Below are 25771 nucleotides of genomic sequence, written 5' to 3'. Positions count from 1 at the left end.
AAATCTGCACTGGCAACGTACCATCATCAAGGGTGACATTGGGTCTGAGGGGTGAGATTAAGTCATACAAAAATGCTGAAATTTGTATGACCCAATCTCACCCCTCAGACCCAATGCTACCCATGATGACGGTATGTTTTGCGCTTGCAACACTGCCACAGTTGGTGTCCAGCGAGTTTGGATCTGTCAATCATCGACCAATCTGTTTCCATTGACAATCTGTAGCAACTACGGGTGGGCACTAGTTATAATGCTAATGCTAAAACGCTAAAACGCCTAAAAGTACGCTTTAATCTAGTACTTCCATCGATTCGGCCTTCATTACCAGTTCCACCGCTCGTTTGAATCTGTCAGAATTAATGCTGCTCTCCTTTCGTTGTCCGAGCAGCGAGCAGTGTTTTTCTATGCTGGTTCGCGATTTCGCATAAATCAACAAAATAAGCTAGCTGTGAAAATTGGATGAATTTATTTGTGAAATTGTGTCTATCGTAAAGTGCATTGCCAAATGTGACCCGTGAAGTGTCGTGCTTTGTGGTGGTGCGCTTCAGAGAAGCCGGAAAGCGACTTTGCTTCTCGATACCGACAACTTCCGGCCTTCCAGCTATCGGAGTGGTTTGTGTCTGGAAGAAGCCGAAAGCGAAATGATATTAAATTTATAATTGGCTGTGGCTGAGCTCATCGCGCGTCGCTGGATCTCTACAATTTGATGGAAAATCATCGTAAGTCGGGAGAACATAGATGGAATACGCTTCATGTCTGGATTGTGCAGTCTCGCCGGAGTTCTTATCAGTTTACATCTCTCGAAGCAACAAAGAAAAAGAAAACACTTTTTGGTACTAAGTTGACCTTCCGATAAGATGCGGAGAATTGGGCTGATAAGATGCGTTTGTTGAATCATTTTATGGTGTCGAGTTCAGATTATCGCTGTTAATTTGCTGAAAAAATACATTAGGGAAGTAAGAACTGTGAACCCTCTGTTTTACTTTGCACAAAATCAAGCATCCAATAAAATCAATCACAATTACACCAAATTGTTAAATTATTTCAATAAATTTTCATGAATATCAGCTTTGTTTCGTTAACTAAAGTTGCTATTGAGATTCAGATTCTCTTTTGTAAATGTTTTATATGATTTGTATAGAGACAACAGTAAGGGTTTATGTGGGAAAAGAAGTAGAAGCTTGTTTTTATTTGAATTCGATCTGGAACTTTTCCAAGAACTAAATCATCAGAAATGCATTGCCAGCTCAGACGAACTCCAAAAAAGTTTGTCCCGATTTTTAAGAAGCATTGGAAAGAACTGCTACTCTTTAGTTTTCAGAAAATTGCTTCTTTTTAGATTTTTTCAATGATTTAAAAAATGTTCTGAATGGTTGACATTTGTATAGTTTGCAACCTAACTGTACTCATAACTACAGGGTGGCCACTCAAGTCGGGAAATCCGGAAAGTCGGGAAAAAGTCAGGAATTCGCCAGATTCCGTCAAAAATCGGGAAAAAGTCGGAAATTTGTGATTCCCTGGAGATGGAGCCACACGTTGCCGTCGTTTCAGGGCTATTTGCAAAGATGGTTTCCGATGTTGATATATAGGGGGAGGGGGGGCAGAATGGCCCGCCTAAGTAAAATGCGCCAAAAACCATAGAAAAACATGAAAACTTATGAATTCAGTATAGTAAGCTTATGCTTTGGGATGTTCCCTTCAATGTTGTATACTTGGTTGATGAATTTTTTTAGCTTAAAACTGTTTTTGAGCCACTTTAAAAAAAAAAGTTTTTTCGACTTTTTTTCCAGGGTGCGGGGCAGAATGGGCCACCCTGCGGGGCAGAATGGGCCACCTTAGAAAACAAGCCATTTTGTCTAATAAAACGTTGAAGGGAGATAAGAAATGACTTAAGGTACCTTTCTAACATAGTTTCCATGAAGTTAGACCACTTTAATAAAAATAGTCACTTATCAAAACAATTTTTTTGAAAATAGTGTTAATATGTTGAAAAAGGACACTATTTTTACAAATAATCATCAAAACAACTAAAAAATCAACTAATATTGCATTAAACGTGATTTGTGAAGCTACCAGGAGTGAAATAATCCATTTAATCCAAATTTCATAACTTATGATTGTTTTTATAAGGCAGGATAAGGGTGGTCCATTCTGCCCCCAAGTGGATTTTAATTTAACACTTCCACCACCAAGTCTCTAAATGATTTTAAGGTTCCGTTGTTGTTTGTATACCTTGGTAGTAGCATCTAGTAACGTTATAAGCATTGAGCAAACTTTTTCAAACATCCCAACTTTTCAGAAAGCTTATTTAAAAACCTCGAAATAAACAACATTTACGTAGTTTTGTCAATAATTTACATTTTTGCTCATAATTCGAAAAATACAATGAATTCAAACGTCGTTTTCGGTATGGTGAAGTTATTTGACGTCCTTTATAAGACCCTTGCCTTACAATTGGTCTAAATCCATTCTAAAGCCCAAAACCAAGGGTGGCCCATTCTGCCCCCCTGGTCCATTCTGCCCCCCCTGCCCCTATCACACATTTATTTTATATTTATATACTTGTGTTGATAGAAATCACAACTTTTATACTATGTAAAATTGCAAGATATTGATTTTTTTATTTGCATCTCAATATTCTTGTTTGTAAAATCTGGTAGGAACAGGTTTAAATCTTTTTGATACATCGTCTATAGTAATAGAAATAATTGTTCCAAAATGGATTATGATGCAACACACAGCTGAAAGGAACTCCAAAACTCTGTTATGAATTGCAAAAGAACTGATTGTACCTTGATTATTCTCCAATAAAACCGAATTGAATTGAATTAAAACTTGTTTTCTGCGTGCTTTAATTTACAATAAAATATTGGATTTTTTTGTGAAGTTTCTGTTTTTACGAAAATTTTCAATGGCGATGGTTTATATTGACTTTTTAATAACAAGTTTTCTGCTTGACATATTTTTTTTAGATAAGAAATGCCTATTGTTTGATTTTCTTGAAAAGTCGGGAAAAAGTCGGGAATTTGAAAATGGAATTTGAGTGGTCAACCTGTAACTATCGATAGGATTGTCAGATCTTCAACTTTTTGGACTCGTTAGGAAGGTCTTTTGATTACTCATTCTAGGATGGGTTGCATGATTGTTCCGGACATAATTTTTATCAATATATCTGAGATCCAACTTCACAAAATGTGAAAAACATGTTAAATTTTTTTAAAAGTCAATCTAAAAAAAATGAAAAAATAGATAGGCAAAATGTAATGATAGGAGGTGGTAGAATAGGCCTAATACTACCGAAAACAAACATAAACTAAACAAGATAAATGCAAATTAAAATACTAAAAATTAAACAAGAAAAACATAAAACAAGAGAAGTACAGTTTTTCGTAGAACAAAAGATGCTCAAAATGACCTCCTGAACACGGGAAAAATAAAAATATTCGGAAAAAATATGGGCAGTAGAGGTTTAACACCTTTTCTGGGGTAATTTGGACAAATGTTGAAGAATAATTTTAACATTTGATTTTTGAGGATTTTTTTATCCTTAAACCTGGTTTTGTAATTGCTTTATATTTAGATTTTTTTTGCTCACAATGGTTTAAATAATGTTTAGTGATATAATTATAATTCAATAGGAAGATAACAAATGGTTCAGTGTAGTATAAATAAATAAAACATATATTTCTGAAATGATTTAAACATTGATTCTGGATTAGACACAAGTATAGTTTTGAGTGATTAAGGTATCGTTTAGATTTATCTAAACCAATCTCTATAAAGAACTAATTAACCTGAGACGATCCATTTTTAATTACATTCCGTAGCCCTTCATATTTTAATGTTTTTGTAAACCAGCATTAGAAATTTCATTGAAATTAATGTAAAACAATCAACATTAGAGTCTAGTTCAGGGGTGACCAAAGTATGGCGCGCGGGCCAAACGAGGCACGCGAGATGATTTTTTGTGGCCCGCGGACCCATTTTGAATGATCATGTAAAATGGCCCGTTGACCACTTCTAAAGTGATTTTATACTTTTTCAAAATTGGGGTTTTTTAAACTTTCTTTATGCTAACCTTTTTAATTTTTGTCAATAAAAAACTAATGATTTATTTTTATTTTGATCTCCATGTTAGGATCAGAAATGTTCAAAAATCTTAAATTAAATTAAAACAACTTCACACGTTTCAATATGAGTGAAACTAGTCAATATCGTCAAAATTTTCATCAAACATTATTGAAAACATTTATGAAACGTTCAAATTTGACTTAGGAAGGCATACAAAATGTCGAAATCGGAGGAATAAGGCTGCTGCAGTGCACTGAGTGTTGCACCATCACCTTCCCCCGTTATTAAAATTGGCTCAAAAAATCAGGGACAAAATGTTTTTTCCAAAATACTTTAAAATTTCAATGGAATTTGAAGTGTTATCAGCTGAAATTAATTAAAAATGAATTCCTCTGCGTTTAGAATGATTTCGAGTATGTTTGGGTTTATTTAAAAAAAATATTAGAAATTAAGTGAATTTATTTAGTTTTTTTAGCTATTATGTTTTTTCTCCGAATTTTATATTTTTAGAAAATAATGATTGCAATTCAACTTTTCTTTTTTTCATAAAATTATTTTTATTAGGTCCTTTTCGGTACTGGGACCTGGTTAGGACCGAGTCGGCTTTTGTAATTACATTTGACTAAATAATTACAGAGGATCTTGTGTGTAAATGTTAGTGGGAGGGGAGCAATTCAACTTTACGGGTGCTTAAAACATTTGCTAACATTTTTTTTATTAAATCGTCGCTTGTGTGCTATCTTGTGACATGTCCTGTCTTGTTACAGCAGACATGGCACAAGATAGCACACAAGCGACAAAATGTTGAATTTCTGGCTATCAACTAATTTTCTTTAGTCCCACTTAATTTAAAGATGAAATTACGCCGTTACATAAATTGTTCAGATTACTAAATAAAATCAACAATACTGATGGAAAAATGCCTTTTTGTGTTTTCTATTATTTTCAATTGACGAAATTGTTCACAAAATTACTGCAAATTTCAAAAAACACCAGCTGATAGATGTATTTTCTTGTCTTTTAAATTAATGTAACGTTATTTATTTTTTTTTAATGGCTTATATCGTAAATTTGGCCCGCAAGCTCATTTGAGCTGATAATTTGGCCGGGCCTCCAAATACTTTGAGCACCCCTGGTCTAGTTGAACGCCAAATGAGCTGTAATCAGATTTTCATCCATTCGAATATAAGAAATTGCAATTTTTGATGAAAAATTGGATGAAATGCACAGTATTTATACGTACATATCTCAGACATCGTCCAAGCAACCCCCTTAACAAAAATTGCCCACTTTGTTGCCATATAATCCCTGTAAACCTTATTTCCCAACCTTAAAATATTTAAAATATGACCGAGCCACGTAGCCCAGTGGTAACGCTTCCGCCTCGTAAGCGGTAGATCGGGGTTCAAATACCGGCTCGGACCAACACAACTGATGATCTTTTCCCTTCTGTAATCGATTGCTTAGAAAAGGGAAGGTAGTGTATCGTCACAAACTGGACCTTATTAAGACACCTTAGGACAAGCTATGGAATGTTAACATTAACCTTAACATGTTAACATTATGTTGATTAATAAACTGTCACTGAATCCGCTTCGTAAATGCCAGCCCCGATACTCTTCACGGGTGTTCCCCTCAGGAACAGGGAAAGATTTACTTAAAATATTAGAACTTAGGGCAGTGCCCACCGGACTTCGGAAACTTTTACATATTATTCCAAAACTTCTTAACCTATTCTATCTTTTTTGGTTTGTCCATACTCCTAGGCTTTATCTAGTAATAGCCTTATCACTTAAATTGCCGTTTTCACCGTATATCCGAAAAAGATGATTTCTGGAGTTTTTTTTTTTTTTTTGAAAATGTCCTATAAACAAAATTTTAATTTTTTGCTTTTTGGGTGTTTTTAGAACCGCCTTGAGTCAGGGGTATTCAAAAACACCCAAAAAGCAAAAAAAGAAAATTTTGTTTGTAGGACCTTTTCAAAAAAACTCCAGATTTTTAAAGGGGTGTCCAAATTACACTAAACTCCCCTAGGTTTTTTAAATACCTTTCTAAAAATCTTCCGGACTTTCCCCAAAATGTTCTTTTTTGCATTTTTTGAAGTAATTTATTACTAAACATTATAATATTCATTTGGGTCTTATGGGAACTCAAGACAGATCGAAAGATACCAAAACGGTTAAAACCGGTTCAGCCAGTGCCGAGATAATTGAGTGACAATTTTTCGGTGCATAAATCGACATTTCCGTGGTTCACGGATATATGAAAAAGACAAAAGTTTTTAATTTATTAAATTAAAGTTTCAAAAACTAGCCTAAAAAAATGACCCATTGTCCCGAAGTTAGTATGGAACTTAAATCAATTTACTATGGGAAATTTATTATAAATTTATACTATTTACCTCTTCCTAGAGAATGTTTTTCAAAAAAGTTATATTACAATCTAGAAGTGTTTCGATCCGAAGTTATTATGATGGATCAATGCTTGAATTGCCCAAATCGTTTTCGGATAAAGACACCAATTGGAGTTTTCTTCTTTTGCCTTTTTTCCAGATCTAATCACAGCGACCTAAACCTCGCCCGGACACAACCATTTAATAGCTCTCACTATAACGGAACGAATTAAAAACCGCGCTCACGTGAGGTGAAAGAATGCATTTAGAATAACAATACAAAGTAAATGATATACTCAATAGCACAAGCACACACACACACACATTTCTCCTCACTTCCCCTTTTTGTATTGTGCGTTTGGGGTGAGAATTCGTGGATCGCTTTAAAAAAAAAAGAGCGCAAGAACCAAACGAAGTAAACGAACCGTAACGTATCAGTAGACACTCATTACTGAGTTTTGTGACGAGATGACCAAACCAGTGCAACAAAAGCCAACAAAACAAACCGCGGCGAAAACTGATTTTTGATGAGAACGATTACGGCCCGGCGCTCTCACTCCCTCACTCACACGCTGCTCCCTTTGATACGCTAATTTACTTCCGCAAAAACACAACAATTCCACGCTGGACTGTACCTACGGGTTGAGATTCAATTAAAGGTGTAACGAATTTCGCTAGCCGTAGTCATTATCGAGCGAGTTGGCTTTGGGGACGTGCCGCGAAAAAAAAGAGCTAGTTCTAAGTTTAGTGCATCTTTGAAAAGTGATTGCGAAAGTTGTGACCAGTGCGCGAACTCATGATTTAAGTTAGTTAACTTAGTTTGATTTTACTCATTGCGTTCTGAACGAATTTAATTAATACTAGAAAAGAGTTGTGAACAGATGGAAGTCTGCCGAAATAGGTGCAATATATTAGATACGTTCTACATCGAAACTATTTTCCGCTAAGCATCACGGTGGATAGAAGAAGGCGATATTCTGCAGCCATGAAGATTACCGACTTAGGTGAGTACCATTTATTTTTCGGTTATACAAAATATACAATTGTTGTTGAGAGTTGGTTGAGAGGTGAGAACAAAATCGGAGCATCTTTCAATGTGGTAGGCATTAGGGTGTCAACATTTTGATGTAATTAATTTATTTTTTATTTTTTGTGTGCTGACGAAACAGAATCTTTGCAGTCTTCAAAAAAGTAGTACGACCGTCATTCTGAACCACTTTTGTGGAAGAGAGCGAAGAGTTTTATCTTCAAACGGATGTTTTCTAAAGCCATTCTTGTGCTTTAGATGCGCATTAGGGTGTTACTTTAAAAAGTAGCATAATCTAGTGATGTGGTTGGTGCCTTCCTCACTACTAACTTAATAATTTTCTCCCGAGATTATCATTCTTTGGACATCAAGTGAAGGAAACTCGGGTTTGGATATGGACCCAACATAGTCCAATTTTCATGATCCGACCTCAAAAAGCACATTAATATCGCTAAAGTGGCCATAGCATCAGACAGGGTTGCCAGATCATCAAACTTTTAGACTCGCTTGGAAGGTCTCTCAATTACTTATGCAACGATAGGTCGGATTATGGATCTGGACATTGTTTACATACAAATAAATAAGATCCACTTTCAAAAACATCCCAAAATATCACTTAAGTGATCGTAACTTGAGATAGGGTTGCCAGATCTTGGAACTTTTAGATTCATTTGAAAAAATGTGTAATATGATGATATTTGAATCAGTTTCTGGCTGCTTATCTAGTATCCGAATAAATGAGAAAACACATGTTTATGCATAAATTCGGTTTTATTTGTGAATAATCAAGATTTGATAATAATAACATTTCTACTCAAAAAAATGGAAATTGGTCTATTAAAACGCAAGTTTCAATCGAAACATTACTTAATCCACCTTTAGGTGGCTGGTGCCTTCCTAATATTTTTACTTTATATAGTAAATTCATCTTAAATAGCAACATCCACCCTTTCAATGTCGATCTATCCACCTAAAATTTCATCATCTTTCTTCTAAAATTTGTGTCAGTTTTCACCGAAAAAGTAATTCTGTAATTCTGTAATTTCGGAATACATTCGTCCGGCTTCAGCTGAAGATTCATGCTGTCCCATGTTGCATGTTCGAGTGTAGACCTACGGAAAACCTTGCCGCGAGGAGAGGTGAGTGAACCTGTACACGAGCCACCTACGTGTGTGTGCGCGCTGGAGTGAAGAGTAGCTCCCGACCGTTCCGCCGGAATTCGTCGAAAAACCCGCGGTACCGTAGTGTCCCACGTCGCGAAGTGGCCGTATTTACCGTCGGAACACTGAGTGATCCAGACGCCGGTGAAATCCGTGCTCGCCGGTCGTTAATTTGGCTGCAATTAGTGCGCGAATTTGTGATCGGCCACGGGCCAAAGCCAACAGCAGAAGGAAAAAAACAATACACGCAGCCAGGCGCCTTTGAAAGAACGTCGTCGTCGTCGTCCCTCGACCACGTTGATCGTGGTGTACGGCAGTAGTGTAGTGTGGTAGAAAACGAACACAAGTGCGCGGCACGGAAAACGCGGAGTGTGCAAAATTTGTTTTTGAAAACGGAGAAAAGTTTAAAAAAATTTTTTTTTGGTTATTATTTTGAATTAAAAAGTGAAGTGCCCCCCCTCCCCTCCGCCGCAACCAAGAACCCCCCCCCCCTCCAAGAGCGTCTGTTCCCCAGGTTAGGGGCGGCTCGAATCAAGAGGAGTTCGAGTGTTCGCAAGCTGTTAGCGTCTGTATCCCAGGTCAGGGGCGGCTGACAGCAGCGGGTGTTGGAACCCCCCCCCCCCCTCTTCGAGCGCCTGTTCCCCAGGTTAGGGGCGGCTCAAGGAAACCGGTGTCCTACTCCATCGTCGAGGTAAGCGTCTGTTCTCCATGTTAGGGGCGGCTTACAGCAGGTAGAGTTAGGACCCCCCCCCCCCTCGAGCGTCTGTTCCCCAGGTTAGGGGCGGCTCGAAACAGCGTCTGTACCCCAGGTTAGGGGCGGCTGATTGAAAGTCCCTGTGTCGGCGTGGGACTCTAAACAGTACCGGCACGACGGTCCTCCGGCGAGACAGGGGGTTGGTGATGGCTACACGCACCCGCCGTAAAACCGTAGTGCAGAGAGCTCCAGATGCGAGCCGATCCAATCGCCGACCCGATTTTCGGGGATCCAGGGATTGGAAACTCGGGACGTGGAACTGCAGGTCCCTCAACTTCGATGGGAGCGACCGCATTCTTCACAACGAATTGCGGGTCCGCGGTCTCGAAGTCGTGGCGCTGCAGGAGGTGTGCTGGACGGGGAAGGACCACCGAGAATTCGGTGGGTATACTATGTATTGGAGCGGCGGCAATACACACGAGCTGGGGACAGCTTTTGTCGTGCTGGGTGAAATGGCGAAGCGCGTGATTGGGTGGTGGCCAGTCAACGACAGAATGTGCCGGTTGAGAATCAAGGGCCGATTCTTCAACCTGAGCATCATCAACGTGCACAGCCCGCACATGGGAAGCGACGCCGATGACAAGGACGCTTTCTACGAGCTTCTTGACCGCGAGTACAGGAAGTGTCCAAAACACGACGTCAAGATTGTCATCGGCGACTTGAACGCTCAAGTTGGCCAGGAGGAGGAGTTTAGACCGGTTATTGGGAGGTTCAGCGCTCACCAGCAGACGAACGAGAACGGCCTACGACTCATCGATTTCGCTACCTCCCGAAACATGGCCATACGTAGTACCTTCTTCCAGCACACCTCCCTATACAAGTACACCTGGAGATCACCAAACGACACGGAGACGCAAATCGACCATGTTCTCATCGATGGTCGGCACTTCTCGGACATAATCGACGTCAGAACCTACCGTGGCGCGGACATCGACTCGGACCACTACCTGGTGGTGGCAAAGCTGCGCCAACGCCTGTCTGAGGTCAACAAGATCCGGTACCGTCGCCCGCAGCGGTATAATCTGGAGCGGCTCAAGGATCCTGAGGTCGCTACCCAGTACGCGCGGGAACTCGAAGCTGCGTTGCCTGACGAGGGTGAGCTTGCCGAAGCCCCTCTGGAGGCCTGCTGGAGCCATATGGAAGCAGCCATCAACGCAGCGGCATCGAGCGCCATCGGGTACGTGGACCGAGTTCGACGGAACGGCTGGTTCGACGAGGAATGTCAGGCGATTTGGGACGAGAAGAAAGCAGCGCGGGACAAGTGGCTGCTGCACAACACCCGTGGGAACAAGGAGTCGTACAAACAGTTGCGAAGACAGCAAACCCATCTCTTTCGGGACAAGAAGCGCCGCCTGGAAGAGTTGGAGTGCCAGGACATGGAACAGCTGTATCGCTCCAACGAAACACGTAAGTTCTACAAGAAACTTAGTCAATCCCGGACTGGCTTCATGCCGCGAGCCGAAATGTGCCGGGACAAGGACGGAGGCATCTTGACGGACGAGCGTGAGGTGATCGAAAGGTGGAAGCAGCACTTCGACGAGCACCTGAACGGCCCAGAGGCGGAGTACCAGGGCGACGGGGGAAACGACGTCAGCGGTATGGTGGACGGCGAGGACGAGCCAGCACCCACGATGAGGGAAGTTAAGGATGCCATCAAGAAGCTGAAGAACAACAAAGCAGCGGGTAAGGATGGTATCGGTGCTGAACTCATCAAGATGGGCCCGGACAAGCTGGCGGCCTGTCTACACCGGCTGATAGTCAAGGTCTGGGACACAGAACAGCTACCGGAGGAGTGGAAAGAGGGAGTAATATGCCCGATCTACAAGAAGGGGGACAAGTTGGAATGTGAGAACTATCGAGCCATCACTATTCTCAACGCGGCCTACAAAGTGCTGTCTCAGATCATCTTCTGTCGTCTGTCGGAGCGAGCAAAGGATTTCGTTGGGCCGTACCAAGCCGGTTTTGTGGAGGGGAAATCGACGACGGACCAAATCTTTTTGCTACGCCAAATCCTCCAAAAATGTCGCGAGTACCAGATCCCGACGCACCACCTGTTCATCGATTTCAAAGCCGCGTACGACTCGGTCGATCGCGAAGAGCTATGGAAGATCATGTACGAGAACGGCTTTCCCGGGAAGCTGATCAGACTGGTGAAATCGACGATGGACGGGGCACGGTGCAGCGTGAGGATTTCGGGAGCGATGTCCGACCCGATCGAATCGCGCAAGGGACTGCGACAAGGCGACGGTATCTCCGGCCTCTGTTTCAACATTGGGCTTGAAGGTGTTATGAGGCGGGCGGGCTTCAACATGCGGGGCACGATCATCAACCGGTCCAACCAGTTCATCTGCTACGCCGACGACATGGACATTGTCGGCAGAACGTTCGAGGATGTGGCCAGGCGGTACACCGAATTGAAGCGGGAAGCGGATAAGGTTGGATTGAAGGTGAATGTTGCGAAGACGAAGTATCTGCTGGCAGGAGGAACCGAGTCCCTTAGGACTCGCATAGGACCGAGCGTGACGATCGACGGCGACGAGTTCGAGGTTGTGGAGGAGTTTGTGTACCTCGGATCGTTGGTTACGTCGGACAACAACTGCAGCAGAGAAATTCGGAGGCGTATCATCACCGGTAGTCGTGCCTACTACGGACTCCACAAGACCTTACGGTCTGGTCACCTTTCCCGGCGTACAAAGTGTACCATGTACGAAACGCTGATAAGACCCGTCGTCCTCTACGGGCACGAGACGTGGACGATGCTCGAGGAGGACCTGCAAGCGCTTGAAGTTTTCGAACGGCGAGTGCTTAGGACGATCTTTGGCGGCGTGCGTGTGAACACTGTATGGAGGAGAAGGATGAACCACGAGCTGGCGCAACTCTACGGCAAGCCAAGTATTCGGAAGGTCGCCAAGGCTGGCCGAATCCGGTGGGCCGGACACGTCGCAAGAATGCCGGACGCGCTGGATGCGCGCCAACCGAACCAGACTATCAATCCGGTGAAGTTGGTGTTTAATTCGGAGCCGGTTGGAACGCGGCGGAGGGGGGCGCAACGTGCGAGGTGGTTAGACCAAGTGGAGGAAGATCTGAGAAGTGTGGGAGTTCCGAGTCGGAATTGGAGAGTAGCAGCCCAAGACCGAGTTCAGTGGCAGCGCATCTGGAGACAGCTCATGACCCGGAGGTTGTACGAGCAGTAAAAGTAAAGTAAAGTAGTAAGAGCCACCTACGACATAATTCCTCGGGCGGCCCGAGTCAACTCGAAGTTACGCCAAGCACCCCCAGTGCAGGACACATTGGGGGTAGGAAGCGGATAGATATTTCAGTGAATACAATAATTATGACAATATAGTTTCATATAATCCTTATTCCTTGATCTTACCTTTTGACACTATCAAACCTAGCAATATTACTATTGCATCTTACCATTCCCTTTTGATAGTGTCAACTTCAAACCTTCATCCATTGTGCAATTAACACATAATTTCCGCTATATTCTTCATGCGGAATCGTCGTCTACTTTCTTCGCCTTATTATCACTGAACCACGGCGCGATATTGTTCTCACATTTTTTGAGCTTCAACGACCGATTGTTATTCACGCACTTATAAAAATACTTGTTCTGTTTCGCGGCTTTGTGAAAAATACACGTGTGTTGGCTGATACAATGACTTTTTCGGTCATCGTATGCTCGCAAGGTACATGAAAGAGAAAAAGAGAAAAAATGGGATAAGTACAATGTAAAATAAAATCGAACATTGAATAACAGACTAACACAGAAAGAAAGAATACAGAAACCTTATTTTGCAACTAGACAGAACTACCAACTTGTAACGAGAAGTTTACAAGAAAACAACTGAAGTTGTGAAATATGGGACAGGACAAACAAACTAGAATAGTTAATATATATAATAAAACAGATTGAACGTACCTTTAATCATATTAATAACAGTTATGCCCAAATTTCTTACCAATTTTTTTCAGCAGTTACATTTCTACAATAATGTATTGCGATTCCAAGATTGACGAATAGAGTAGTTAAAGTTTGTGAGGTAAGGGACAAGTTATAGCAATAGCAAAATAAATAGATGGATAGATTTTACTAAATTTTATCTTAAAATAATAGGAAAAATCTAGCTTGTTTTTGAAAATAGCCAATGCACCAAGAGCAAACATACAGCATGTCACGTTCACACCGTATGGAGTAAATGTGATAAACTATATGTCCACATTCGGGGCACCACCTTTTTCAGAATATAGGAAATGATAGAAGGAAGACCCCATTCTGTATAGTGGAAGATTTCTGCAACACCTTGGATTCGGACCAGACATTTTGTCTGAAATAAGAGAGAAAAACAAATATTAAAATTGTGGTATTATCACTAAATCCTATCATCCTTTCACCCTCCAAGACATGGTCTATCCTTCGTGCCTTCGTGTCTTGGGTGATGGCGAATTCTACCTTCTTCAATGATCTTCGGACCACCTCCAACTAGAATTCACAACAGGACCTCCCTCGGCTCCAGTTTACAACATGACAGCGACGAGAACACAGCCGAATGGGAGTTGACAGTATCAAATGCATGCTATACCCTTTGCTTTGCTGGATACTTACTAATAGCAAAGGGCGAGAGTCCTGCGACTCTCAGCAATCATGAATACTGCCCATTTGCCACTGTCAGTTTTCACCGAAAAAGTCCGATTAAAATTAAATTAACATCATTTCTCGGTGACCAAAACAATATGGGACTCATAACTTTTGTTAAGGTTGCCAGGTCTTCGGAATGGTTTTTCGTGTATCCATCCATCCGGCCTCAAATTAGTATATAAACAACACTCAACTGCTGCTTTCTGTGATCTTACTTTAAACAACAACAAAGCTAATGAAAAACTAATATGAAAATAGAGCTTAATTTCGACGACTAAGGCCAGCGTAAAGTTATGATTCTGTTTTATTCTGTCACATTGCTTGAATATTCGATAAACGATTCCGGCTTGAGTTTGGCAATATTTTTTGAGGTAAATATTTTTAAATGTAAAAAAATATTAAGTTATTTGAAATATTTTTTCCAAATGTTTGACCTTAACAAAAAAATTGTGGGTTTGGAAAAATTACTCTAGATAAATTAAAGTTTGATTTTCAGTGTTCGAAAAATTTAAACAGTCTGAATGGAAAAATGGAAAACTATTTATACGCATAGAAAATATGAAAAATATTGAAACTGCAAAAAAAATTATTCAAAAAATTTTGGTTTAAGTTATTTCAAATATATTCAAGAAATTTGTTTTTTCAAACATTTCGCTTAAACTTAGTGGGCAAACCTTGGGGCAAACATTAAGTCTTATTTTTAAATGAAAAAATATAAGACATTTAAATACAGTAGTTGTTCGGTAACTGGGCGTTGTTTAACTGGGCTGCTTTTTAACTGGGCGCTCGATAACTGGGCCGTAGCCCACTTAAAAAGCAGACAAACGTCAAAAAACCAAAACAAACCAAAATGACTGAGGGGTTAATGGATGCAAAAATCATATTCAATAAATAAAAAAACTTTTTTCAAACTTTTGTTTAATTTAAAGTTACAATTAAAGAAAAATAAGAAGTAAGCATTGTAAATAAATTTGAGTAGCTTTTATTTTTATATTTCATCTGGAAAATATTATGCATCGGTGGTCCCCTCGTTATTTTTTGTTCAGCCCAGTTAACGAGCAACATTCGGTGACTGGGCTACGTTCTCAGCCCAGTTACCGAACAACTACTGTAGTGACAACTTGATAGATCAACATTGATTCAAAAAATTAAGTACCAAAATTTTCATAATTTTCTAGGGCACTTGGCAGAATTTTTTTTCAATAAAATTCCTAAAAAAACTGTAATCATGATTAAAACGTTCATTGATAAAACAAATTAGGAATAAAATCTAAAATTCAGCTTTCTTTAACTTTTTGTAATCCTCTTTTTCATTTAAAATCAAGAATACTTTTTTTGGTGTTTAGCAATTTCAAAAATATACATTGAAATTGCATTGTTAACTTTCGGTTATATTTTTAAGACAATCAGACATTTATGTTTTCTCTCTGAATCAAAATAATGAGTGTTTCCATTTTTGAATTATTTTTGGAATGTATTGTTAAGTTTCCTGTGTCGGACCGCGTACTGGACTCACAATTCAGATGTCGCCGGTTCGAATCCCGAGGTGGACGCAAAATTTTTGAAATGTAAATATAGGTGCCCTCTCCCCGTGCTATACCTTCACACTTAGGAGACCCGATGCGATTTTTTAAAATCATATTGAAATTTTGTTCGGTGGTTTATATTACCTTTTTAAAAAAAATAGTTTTTAATAAATCATGTTTAGATAAGAAATTGCTGTAATTTGAGGTTCTAGAATAATCGGGAATTTGAAAATGGGATGTGAGTGGTCACCCTGTTAAAAAGGCATTTTACACCAGTCCAGTTGTTTCGCAATTATTAGTTTCCAAAATATCTATTTATATAAATCACACTTTTATCTATTTTACTCATTGTTCTTTCAAACATATATTATAAAAGTTATTCGTCAAATTTGTTTAGAATTTTTAGAATAAGGCGTGAATAATAGTAATTGAATAATTTTGAAGCCTCTTTCATGATGAACCGACTATAAACGAGAGGTGCAAAAAGGTTAACCGAGGCCGACCGAGCCACGTAGCCCAGTGGTAACGCTTCCGCCTCGTAAGCGGTAGATCGGGGTTCAAATCCCGGCTCGGACCAACACAACTGGTGATCTTTTCCCTTCTGGAATCGATTGCTTAGTAAAGGGAAGGTAGTGTATTGTCACAAACTGGACCTTATCACGACACCTTAGGGAGGCGACCTATGGAATGTTAACATTAACCTTAACATGTTAACATTATGTTGATTAATAAACTGTCACTGAATCCGCTTTGTAAATGCCGGCCCCGATACTCTTCAAGGGTGTTCCCCTCAGGAACTGGGAAAGATTTACTTTAATTTTTTTTACAAAAAGGTTAAGTTATTTTGGTTTACTTTATTATCAAATGACTGGAAATGGAAATTTTCTGCTTAACAAATATTTTCTACGAATGAGAAACGTAATTAGTAGCTGTAAGACGTAAAAATCGACAAATTTGAATTTAAAATAGCTTATAAAATGTGTCAATTGTTCAAACATTGATTTTATTCAAATTGGTCATTTAAATTAGCTTAATTTATAACAAACCGTTCAAAGGGGGGAAATTATATCTTCGGTTAGTGTCGAAAAAAAAACTTTTTTAAAGTATAACAACGCCCAGGCATTTCGTCCATGCAAAAGCATAAATTTGTCTTTTACGATAGAGTCTGAGGTCGCATCAGCACACGTTTCAACCGTGCAACGCAACTAACTACCACACATTGGAGATGATCTATTTGCAAGCATTGTCATTCTTATGCACGACCTATTGACGATTCGGGGCTCACTTCAGGTGCAACTGTCGAAAGCAACTGTTCTAACTTTACACTCACTTCAATGGAGAAGAAATTAGGTTAAACGCAAAGTTTCTTTTTATTTACTGATAGTATTTAATATTTCTTCTCTCCTCTTCGCTCCCCAAGGTGTCCGCAACCATGGCCATCCGCGAACGCTGGTCACCCTAATCTTCGGCACGGTGCTCGGCTTTATGTTCGCGACCTTCATCACATCGAGCACCTCGAATCGTGCGCCGTGGCTGCCGGAATATTACCACTCCAAGGACGCTGCGCCGCCGATAGTGAGTGATCCGCACACGGGGCACGACCTGCGGGATGCTGCGGGGCCGGAACAGGACGTGGGTTTCCACGGTGAGCACGAGGAGGCCCACGCGCACGAGAACAGCTCGCTCGCCAGTCAACTGTACAGGGAAGTGCGCGTGCTCTGCTGGATCATGACCAATCCGAGCAATCACAAGAAGAAAGCGCTGCACGTGAAACGTACGTGGGGCTCGCGGTGCAACAAGCTGGTCTTTATGAGCTCGACTGCAGGTGAGAATTTAATTTGGGCTTTTGGAATTCAAGTCCATCTGGTTTATTTTTTAATTTAAATTTCACGGAAAGACCAGCCAGGGGAACTCTAACAACATTTTGGTAATTCTAACTAAAAGTACGGGTTGATTTTTTTAGCAATCGATTGTTCAATTTGCTAACTCAAAATATGTCTGCATTCAGCAACACAATTATTGCTTAGGGTGTCAGGAAAAAAAAATTGTTGGCTCGATTCTATAGGTAAAAATAAATAACTGTGCCAAATCGAAAATTGTATGGAGAAAAAAATAATTTCAAAATGCCGTCGAAAGGTGGCGTTAAATGTGTCGGATCATTGTTAAGTGATTTTTTTTAAGATTAAGAACAGATTTTTTTTCACTAAATTTTACTCGATATAGCGACCAATTTTGCTCAAATTTTGCTTAGTTACTTATTTTTACCTAAAGGGGGTATCTCTGATGACGATTTTTTTTATTGTCACCCTATTATTGCTTTAAAACAAAATGGCCTTTTAATTTGAAATTTTCAAACCGCCCAACTCCCCTCCGTGTTTTTTTTTTCAAAAATTTCAACTTTTTTTGGGTTTTGAGCGTGGTATCGAAATTTGATGATTATTTCTTTTTTCTTTTTGAGTGGCAGTGCGTGGCCGAATGGTTACGCTGTCCGCTTTGTAAGCGGATGATTGTGGGTTCGATTCCCATCTGCTCCAACCTTCCATCGGATGAGGAAGTAAAATGTCGGTCCCGGCCTTGGTTGTTAGGCCGTTAAGTCATTCCAGGTGTAGGAGTCGTCTCCATGCCATAAGTACAAACAACACACCAAACCAAGCCTACTCCGGTGGAATCGCTGGCGGCGGTTGGACTCGCAATCCAAAGGTCGTCAGTTCAAACACTGGGGTGGAAGGTTCCTTGGAGTAGAAAGAGGTGCCCTCCCCATTTAAGCCTTCGGACTCCTAGGTTCGAGCAGAAACTTGCAATAGAGACCACAAAAGACCCGGGGGTCGTTAATGTGGATGGTTTGATTTTTTTTTCTTTTTTAAATTGGAATATGTTCGAATTAGCGGACATTCGAGGCAGCAAAATTCTAATTAACGAATCCGCTCTTTAAAGGCTTTACAAAATTTCTAGAATCATTTAACCGAGACGAAAATCGAGAATTCACCAAAAAAGAGTCGTGTGATTTGCTGTAAAAAAAAAATGAAAATGTTTTGATTTAACACTTATAAGAGGCTAGATCTCAGATATTTTGATGAAAATGTTGTCCGGATCTATTGTTGGGAAATATAACTATATCAATGTGAGGAAGGCTTCAACCACCTTAGGGTGGATCAAGTGAGCAGTTCTCTCAGATTTCGGTCATTCGATTTTTTTTGTATTTTTAATACGACTGAAACTTTTTTGGTGCCTTCGGTATGCCCAAAGAAGCCATTTTGCATAATTAGTTTGTCCATATAATTTTCCATACAAATTTGGCAGCTGTCCATACAAAAATGATGCATAAAAATTGAAAAATCATTTCAATACTATTTTTTTTTTTCAAAAAATCGAATTATTGGTCGCAAACATTTTTCGACTTCATTTTTCGATGTAAAATCAAATTTGCAATCAAAAAGTACATAAGTGAAATTTTGATAAGAAGCACCGTTTTCAAGTTAAGGCCATTTTTAAGTAACTTTTTTGAAAATAGTCGCAGTTCATTTTTTTAAATTAGTGCACATGTTCGCCCGCTTTTGAAAAAAATATTTTTGAAAAGCTGAGAAAATTATCTATATTTTTCTTTTTTGAACTGAGTTGCTGAGATATTGCCATGAAAAAGGTTTAAAAACAGGAAAATTTATGTTTTCTACCCTGGGTTTTGTCATAATGAGTGTCATAGGTTTGATGCTTGTTTGGCAAAGAGTATGATTTGATTCGATGTGGAATTGAAATCGAAGTGTTTAGTATATTGCTGAAGCTTCCATTTTTACACATGGACACCACTTCATGCTGCGAGAACCCACTTTGGCGCAGTCTCAGGGCTTAATCGATGGCCGGTAAGCTGTCATCGAGACAAGGAGGTTCTCCGATAGTGGAAATATCACATTTGTACAATGAACCGCTACATATGTGATTTTTCCCTATCTTAATGTGGGTGTCAGGTTAGGATGCGGGTTTAAAAAAAATGGTGTTTGTAGAATTTAGGATTTCAACTATAAATATCAACTTTTTATACTTTGCCTTTAGTTATTTAGGGACAAAATTAGTAACAGTGAATTTAGTAATTCTATCAGAATCGGTGATTTTCATTCAAGTAGCATAAAAACCATTCTGATTTGTCAAAATTTCCATAGAGTCTCGATCAATCAATAGTGAAATGATATCGGACTAAATTCGTTGATCTGTTGAACTAACGGTTGTCGGATTATGATTGTATCGACCATTGTTGCGAATCGAGGATCTACTGGAATTCTGACGAACAAATGGTCGTCTCTTTTTCAATTCACGACTTGTAAAATATCAACTGTTATTTTTTTTTGTTTTTTTAAAAGAAGCCAGACAGGTTTAAAAAAAAACGTTTTTTTTTGGTTAATAATTAAAATGTCGGGGATTTGAGATAAGAGTAGCTTTCGGATAGGTTGCTTTAAATCTTGTATTCAATTCAAGTTAGGTAGTTATCCGCAAATGAATATTTGGACTTATATGAATAATTGAACATTTTGGACTTATGAATAACACACACTGTGCATTTATTCTAGAGTCAGATCCATACAGCGTCAGTGTTTATTTGGTCGAAGTGTACTAATTCATTGGCAGATCTGATTCTAGTTGTAATGTACGACAAGACTACTGACGGACGTGACAGGACGAGGGCCCAGTTTAGAGGTTTCGACATCAACGATGTGCGGCTGGATCACCTTCCCAAAAAAAAAAAAAAAAAAAAAAAAACAGGAAAATTTATGTTTTTTAAGTCACACCCAAACAACCCACCGTTTTCTAACGTCGATATCTCAGCAACTAATGGTCCGATTTACAATGTTTAATTATTAATCATTCGTGAAATTTTCCGATCTTATCGGAAAAAATAGTTTCAGTCGGATTAAAAAATACAAAAATTAAAATTCTAAAAAAAAGACCGATTTCGTAGAGAATTGCTCAAGTAACGTTTTTTTTGCTAATTTTAGTTTATCAAACAAAAGGCAACATTTAACTTAAAAAAAAAAAATAAAACTGTCATAAAAATAGAGCCTCAATTCAATAATTCCAATCTTTGTTAGTTCTGATTGAAAAATAAAAAAAAACTGTTTTAAGTTTTGAAAACATGAAAAAAAAATCCTTAAAATTTTGATTTTAGTTATTGCATCTATAGTATTTTATCACTTCAATAATTTTGAATAAAACATGGAATCTTATCAAACTGAATTTTGCATAGAAAAAAATTAAAACAGTTAAAAACTGTCAACAAGATAGCTCAACATTGATTCAAAATTTCAATATTATCAAAATTTAAAAAGTTGGGATAGGAACTTTGCGAATTTGTTTTTTCTAACGAATTTCTAGATATTTTCTAAATTCTTTGAAAGAATAATTACAGTTATCATGTTTTAAGCGTTTTTTGATTTCAAATAATTTTTTTTAAGAATGAACTTTAAATTCAGTTATCTTCAACTTTTTGCCATTTCCAGTTGAAGCGAACTGCCAAAAACTATACGTTTTCCAATTTTGAAAATAAACATGGAAATTAAAAGTACTGTTAAGCTTTCAGTTATATTTCAAACAATAATTGTTTATGTTTCTACTCTGAATCGGTATATAAGTGCTTTCATTTTTGAAGTCTTATTTTTTAACTGTTGTTAAGTTTCTGTTTTTACGAAAAATGTCAAAAATGTTTTTTTAGATTTTTGTTATTGGTTGTTAATATTTACATTTTTATAAAGAGTTTTTTGTTTAAAAATCATTCTTTAGAAAAGAAATTGCTATTATTTGAGTTTTTGGAAAAGTCGGGAATTCGAAAAGGGGATCTGAGTGGTATCCCTGCTTTTTACATGGCGCTTACACAAACTACTAAACGTTTGGTTTCCTAGTAAGTGTGAGTCTCGTGTAGAAAGTGACAGTTTGTCACTTTTCAGTTTGACTTTGTCAACCCATCGGGGTACAAACTAAAAAAAAGTGTCAAACCATCAGTGGTTTGGAGATATATTTCGAATGCGGTGTCAATCCAGAAAAATGAAAAGTGTTGCGCGTTACGTGACGTTTCTCAATCAGATCCTTGAAGTTCCCGTCCGTATTAGGAGTGGTATGGAACGCAACAATTTACGATGCTAGTTTGGGCAATATGGGTACCACACTTCATGGCTTTTGATACCGATCATAAGAAATAACATATCGACAGAATTGGCCACAACCTGGAGTGGTCGGTGCTCTCAGGGACAGGCCTGCAAAAAGTTTCCAACCCAGCGTACACATGAAGCAAATCAAAATGTCTGTTCACTGCTGAGCAATTCCAGCTCAAATCAGGAATTGTTCTGGTACTTTTGTACCCGACCCTCTCCGATTTCAATGAAACTTTTTAGACATGTTATCCTAGGCCTATATAAGTCATTTTTGTGTATATGGAGCCAGTTGCACTCGATAATAACATTTGAGAAGGGTGTAAGGGTTTTAAATATTTTTGTATTTTGTAAATTAAATATTGCTGTATCTCGAAACCGTTGCATCGTATCAAAAAGTGGTCAAAGACAAACTTGTAGGAAATTTGACGGGCTTTCCGAAAAAAATACACTAAAAGAAAAATACACGCCTTTTCTATGAGATTTTTTGATTTTTAAGTTTAAAAGTGAAATTTTAAGGTGATGTCACGATTTTTTTTCGTTCAAAATTTTTGTGGAAATAGCCTTAGATGTATCAAAAAGACTCACGAAAAATGCAGGATGGTTTATCTCTCCTAAAAAAATACAAAAATCATTTACTAAACCTGTTTTTTTGAAAAGTGGTCTAAACGTCAAAATTTTCAAAAACCCATAGTGGGAATCGATTCCCCAGACAATTTTACATAAAAGTCTCCATATTGACCATTGTCCTATGTCCAATCCTTGGGAAGATACAGCGATTTTAAAAATAAAAATGTTGAAAAAATGGGTTTTTTGGTGGTTTTTGGCAATTTCTATATGACAGACTTGTTTTTTCAGTCTCGAAAATATTTTTACCGGAAAGCTCGTCCGATTTCCCATAAGTTTGCCTTTAACAGCTTTTCAATTTAACTCTTTCTAATATTTACGTAAGCTCATTTACTATCCAGGTTTCTACCACACTGAAAAAAATATACTATTTTTAGTTAAGAGCAATGTAATTATGCTTATATCTGTAAGCCCATACATCCAATTCAAATGCTGTCCAAGGCAAACTTATGGGAAATCGGACGAGCTTTCCGGTAAAAATATTTTCGAGACTGAAAAAACAAGTCTGTCATATAGAAATTGCCAAAAACCACAAAAAACCCATTTTTTCAACATTTTTATTTTTAAAATCGCTGTATCTTCCCAAGGATTGGACATAGGACAATGGTCAATATGGAGACTTTTATGTAAAATTGTCTGGGGAATCGATTCCCACTATGGGTTTTTGAAAATTTTGACGTTTAGACCACTTTTCAAAAAAACAGGTTTAGTAAATGATTTTTGTATTTTTTTAGGAGAGATATACCATCCTGCATTTTTCGTGAGTCTTTTTGATACATCTAAGGCTATTTCCACAAAAATTTTGAACGAAAAAAAATCGTGACATCACCTTAAAATTTCACTTTTAAACTTAAAAATCAAAAAATCTCATAGAAATGGCGTGTATTTTTCTTTCAGTGTATTTTTTTCGGAAAGCCCGTCAAATTTCCTACAAGTTTGTCTTTGACCACTTTTTGATACGATGCAACGGTTTCGAGATACAGCAATATTTAATTTACAAAATACAAAAATATTTAAAACCCTTACACCCTTCTCAAATGTCATTATCGAGTGCAATTGGCTCCATATACACAAAAATGGCTTATATAGGCCTAGGATAACATGTCTAAAAAGTTTCATTGAAATCGGAGAGGGTCGGGTACAAAAGTACCAGAAAAATTCCTGATTTGAGCTGGAATTGCTCTGCTAGCATGTGACTGCAAGCCTACTGTGTCTATTCAACCACTGCCGCCTGACTCGTGCCGGTCGGCTGCTGGAGAATGAGAGACGTGAAAAAATGAGCTACACTCACTCAATTCGTGTCATATGACTGACTCGTAAAATCCTCTTAAAACACTATTTTGACTATTTTTAAACAATTGAATGGTTCTATACTGTGCAAAACACTTAAAACAACCATAACTTATATTAAAAATTACATTTCCACGCATAAATACAAACTTTTTGTGTAAAAACTTGTTTCTTTATGTGTGTGCGTGCAACGTCGAATGAGCGTTGGTCGAATACTGGCTCGATTTGCAGCTGCTCAATGAGCTAGGGCACTCACGACTGCGCCGGGTTTGTTTATGTCACGGTTTTACGGTTCAGTGAATGGATCTCAAAAATTCGTGTCAGCGTCGCCGATTTTCGAGTCATCACCCCTGACATTTTCAGCACTTCTCAGGGATGTTAAGTTGGGGGAAATTTTCGGACTATCCAAAAATCAATTCGTTGCAAAATCTTTTCAGCGCTCCTAATTGCAACTTGTTTCTCTTTTGCAGACCCACTTCTCGACTCGGTGCCGCTGCCAGTGAAGGAAGGCCGTGATAATCTTTGGGCCAAGACGAAGGAAGCCTTCAAGTACATTTACCAGCATCATCTGGACGATGCCGACTGGTTCATCAAGGCGGATGATGACACGTAAGGCAGTTCAATTTTTTTGCTCAATTTCCGCTGACTAATCTTTTGGTTTTCGCTTCCCTTAGCTACGTAGTGCTAGAAAACCTTAGATATATGCTGTACCCGTACTCGCCGAGCATCCCGATCTACTTTGGGTGCAAGTTTAAGCCGTTCGTCAAGCAGGGCTACATGTCCGGTGGGGCGGGCTACGTCCTCAGCAAGACGGCCGTGAAGCGCTTTGTCGAGGAAGCTATCCCGAACAAGAACTGCCGGCAGGACAATGATGGCGCAGAGGATGTCGAAATGGGTTAGTTTTACGAATTTTGAAGAAAATTAGTAAGCTTTTTCAATCAAACTTGTGTTATTTTTAGGCAAATGTATGGAATTGGTCAAGGTGCTTGCGGGAGACTCCCGAGACTCCCTTGGTCGGGGTCGATTCTTCCCGTTTGTCCCGGAACATCATTTGATTCCGAACCACGTGGACAAAAATTTCTGGTACTGGAAGTACATTTACTACAAAACTGATGAGGTGAGAGTTGAAGAGTAATTCTTTTGAAAGATAAACTTACAATTAAAAAAAAAACGTCTTCCCCCAGGGTCTCGACTGCTGCTCGGACAACGCCATCTCGTTCCACTACGTGTCGCCCAACCAAATGTACGTACTAGACTATCTGGTGTACCACCTGCGACCGTACGGAATCGTTGCCCACTCGCAGCCACTGCCGAAGAAGCAATCACTAGCGGACGTGGTCCAGACGGACGATCTCAGCAAAACGACGGAAAAGAGTCCGCAGCAGCCGGGGCAAGACGGAGAAGCGACGGAAACCAAAGAAAAACGCGAGGTGGAGGATAATTTACTGCTCGAATAGTACTAACAACGGTACTACCTACCAACCAACCATGATGATGACAACTATCATAGCTATCTCAGTGGTCGAATAGCTAACGGGTGCGAGTGATTTGTTTTGTCCTTTTTAAAAAACTTTGAGTGAATGAGAGTGAGCGTGTTGATCAAACTAGTTCGTACGTACAAAGTGAAGTCTGTAGGCATTTAAGCATAAAGAAAGCCATATTAATTCATATGTATGCTGTAGGAAGCAAATATACCAAAGTTTTTTTTTCCTTTTTTCCTAAGTGAGAGTACCAAGTGAAGAAGGCAACCCATTCCTTATCGAAATGTGTATCTAACGAATCTCCGTAATAAAATATTTCAATGCGTTTGAACCAAATACGATTATTTCAGTGTTCTTTTATTTTGATTTCCACTCTTAGTTTCATGATTTAATTTAATCTAAATATAAACTCCATCTTTTTTTTTCAAATACTCCCTAAAATTCCAGCTAGATTTAATCATCGCTTTCCTTGAAATTTGAACAGAAAAATTCAATGGAGGATGGTCAAATTTGTATGGAGGCTGATCCAAGGATGTAGACGAACGAGACCAACTTTTTGCCTGAGGAAAGGCTATAAAATCACTAGAAAAATGAACTTCTTAACTCGACCTCGTAATACACTCAATTATCTCCAGACTTGCTGAACCGATTTGGACCGTTTCGTCTCATC

The 25771-nt window shown here is 38.9% G+C and overlaps 1 protein-coding gene and 1 long non-coding RNA gene across 4 annotated transcripts; both read left to right on the top strand.

The window, feature by feature from the left end:
• The first annotated feature begins 361 nt into the window (after positions 1-361).
• LOC120422795 (glycoprotein-N-acetylgalactosamine 3-beta-galactosyltransferase 1-like) lies at positions 362-25445 on the top strand. 3 transcript variants are annotated; one of them, XM_052707940.1, is made up of 7 exons: positions 363-719; positions 6624-7467; positions 16993-17397; positions 24091-24229; positions 24295-24515; positions 24580-24737; positions 24805-25445. In XM_052707940.1, exons 2-7 carry the CDS (start codon positions 7449-7451, stop codon positions 25075-25077), a joined length of 1215 nt encoding a protein of 404 aa, XP_052563900.1. In that variant the 5' UTR covers positions 363-719; positions 6624-7448; the 3' UTR covers positions 25078-25445. The 3 variants fall into 3 exon arrangements, with proteins under 3 accessions (XP_039442271.1, XP_052563900.1, XP_039442270.1); XM_039586337.2 differs by lacking the exon at positions 6624-7467 and having other exon boundaries at positions 362-719; XM_039586336.2 differs by lacking the exons at positions 363-719; positions 6624-7467 and adding an exon at positions 16854-16922.
• LOC128092886 (uncharacterized) lies at positions 19256-20329 on the top strand. Its single transcript, XR_008212069.1, has 2 exons — positions 19256-19527; positions 19571-20329. It is a non-coding gene; the product is annotated as an uncharacterized LOC128092886 (long non-coding RNA).
• Positions 25446-25771: the final 326 nt, after the last annotated feature.

Source organism: Culex pipiens, chromosome 2 (genome assembly GCF_016801865.2).
Source record: "Culex pipiens pallens isolate TS chromosome 2, TS_CPP_V2, whole genome shotgun sequence".
NCBI lineage: Eukaryota > Metazoa > Arthropoda > Insecta > Diptera > Culicidae > Culex > Culex pipiens.
This window is presented reverse-complemented; position numbering and strand designations above follow the sequence as displayed.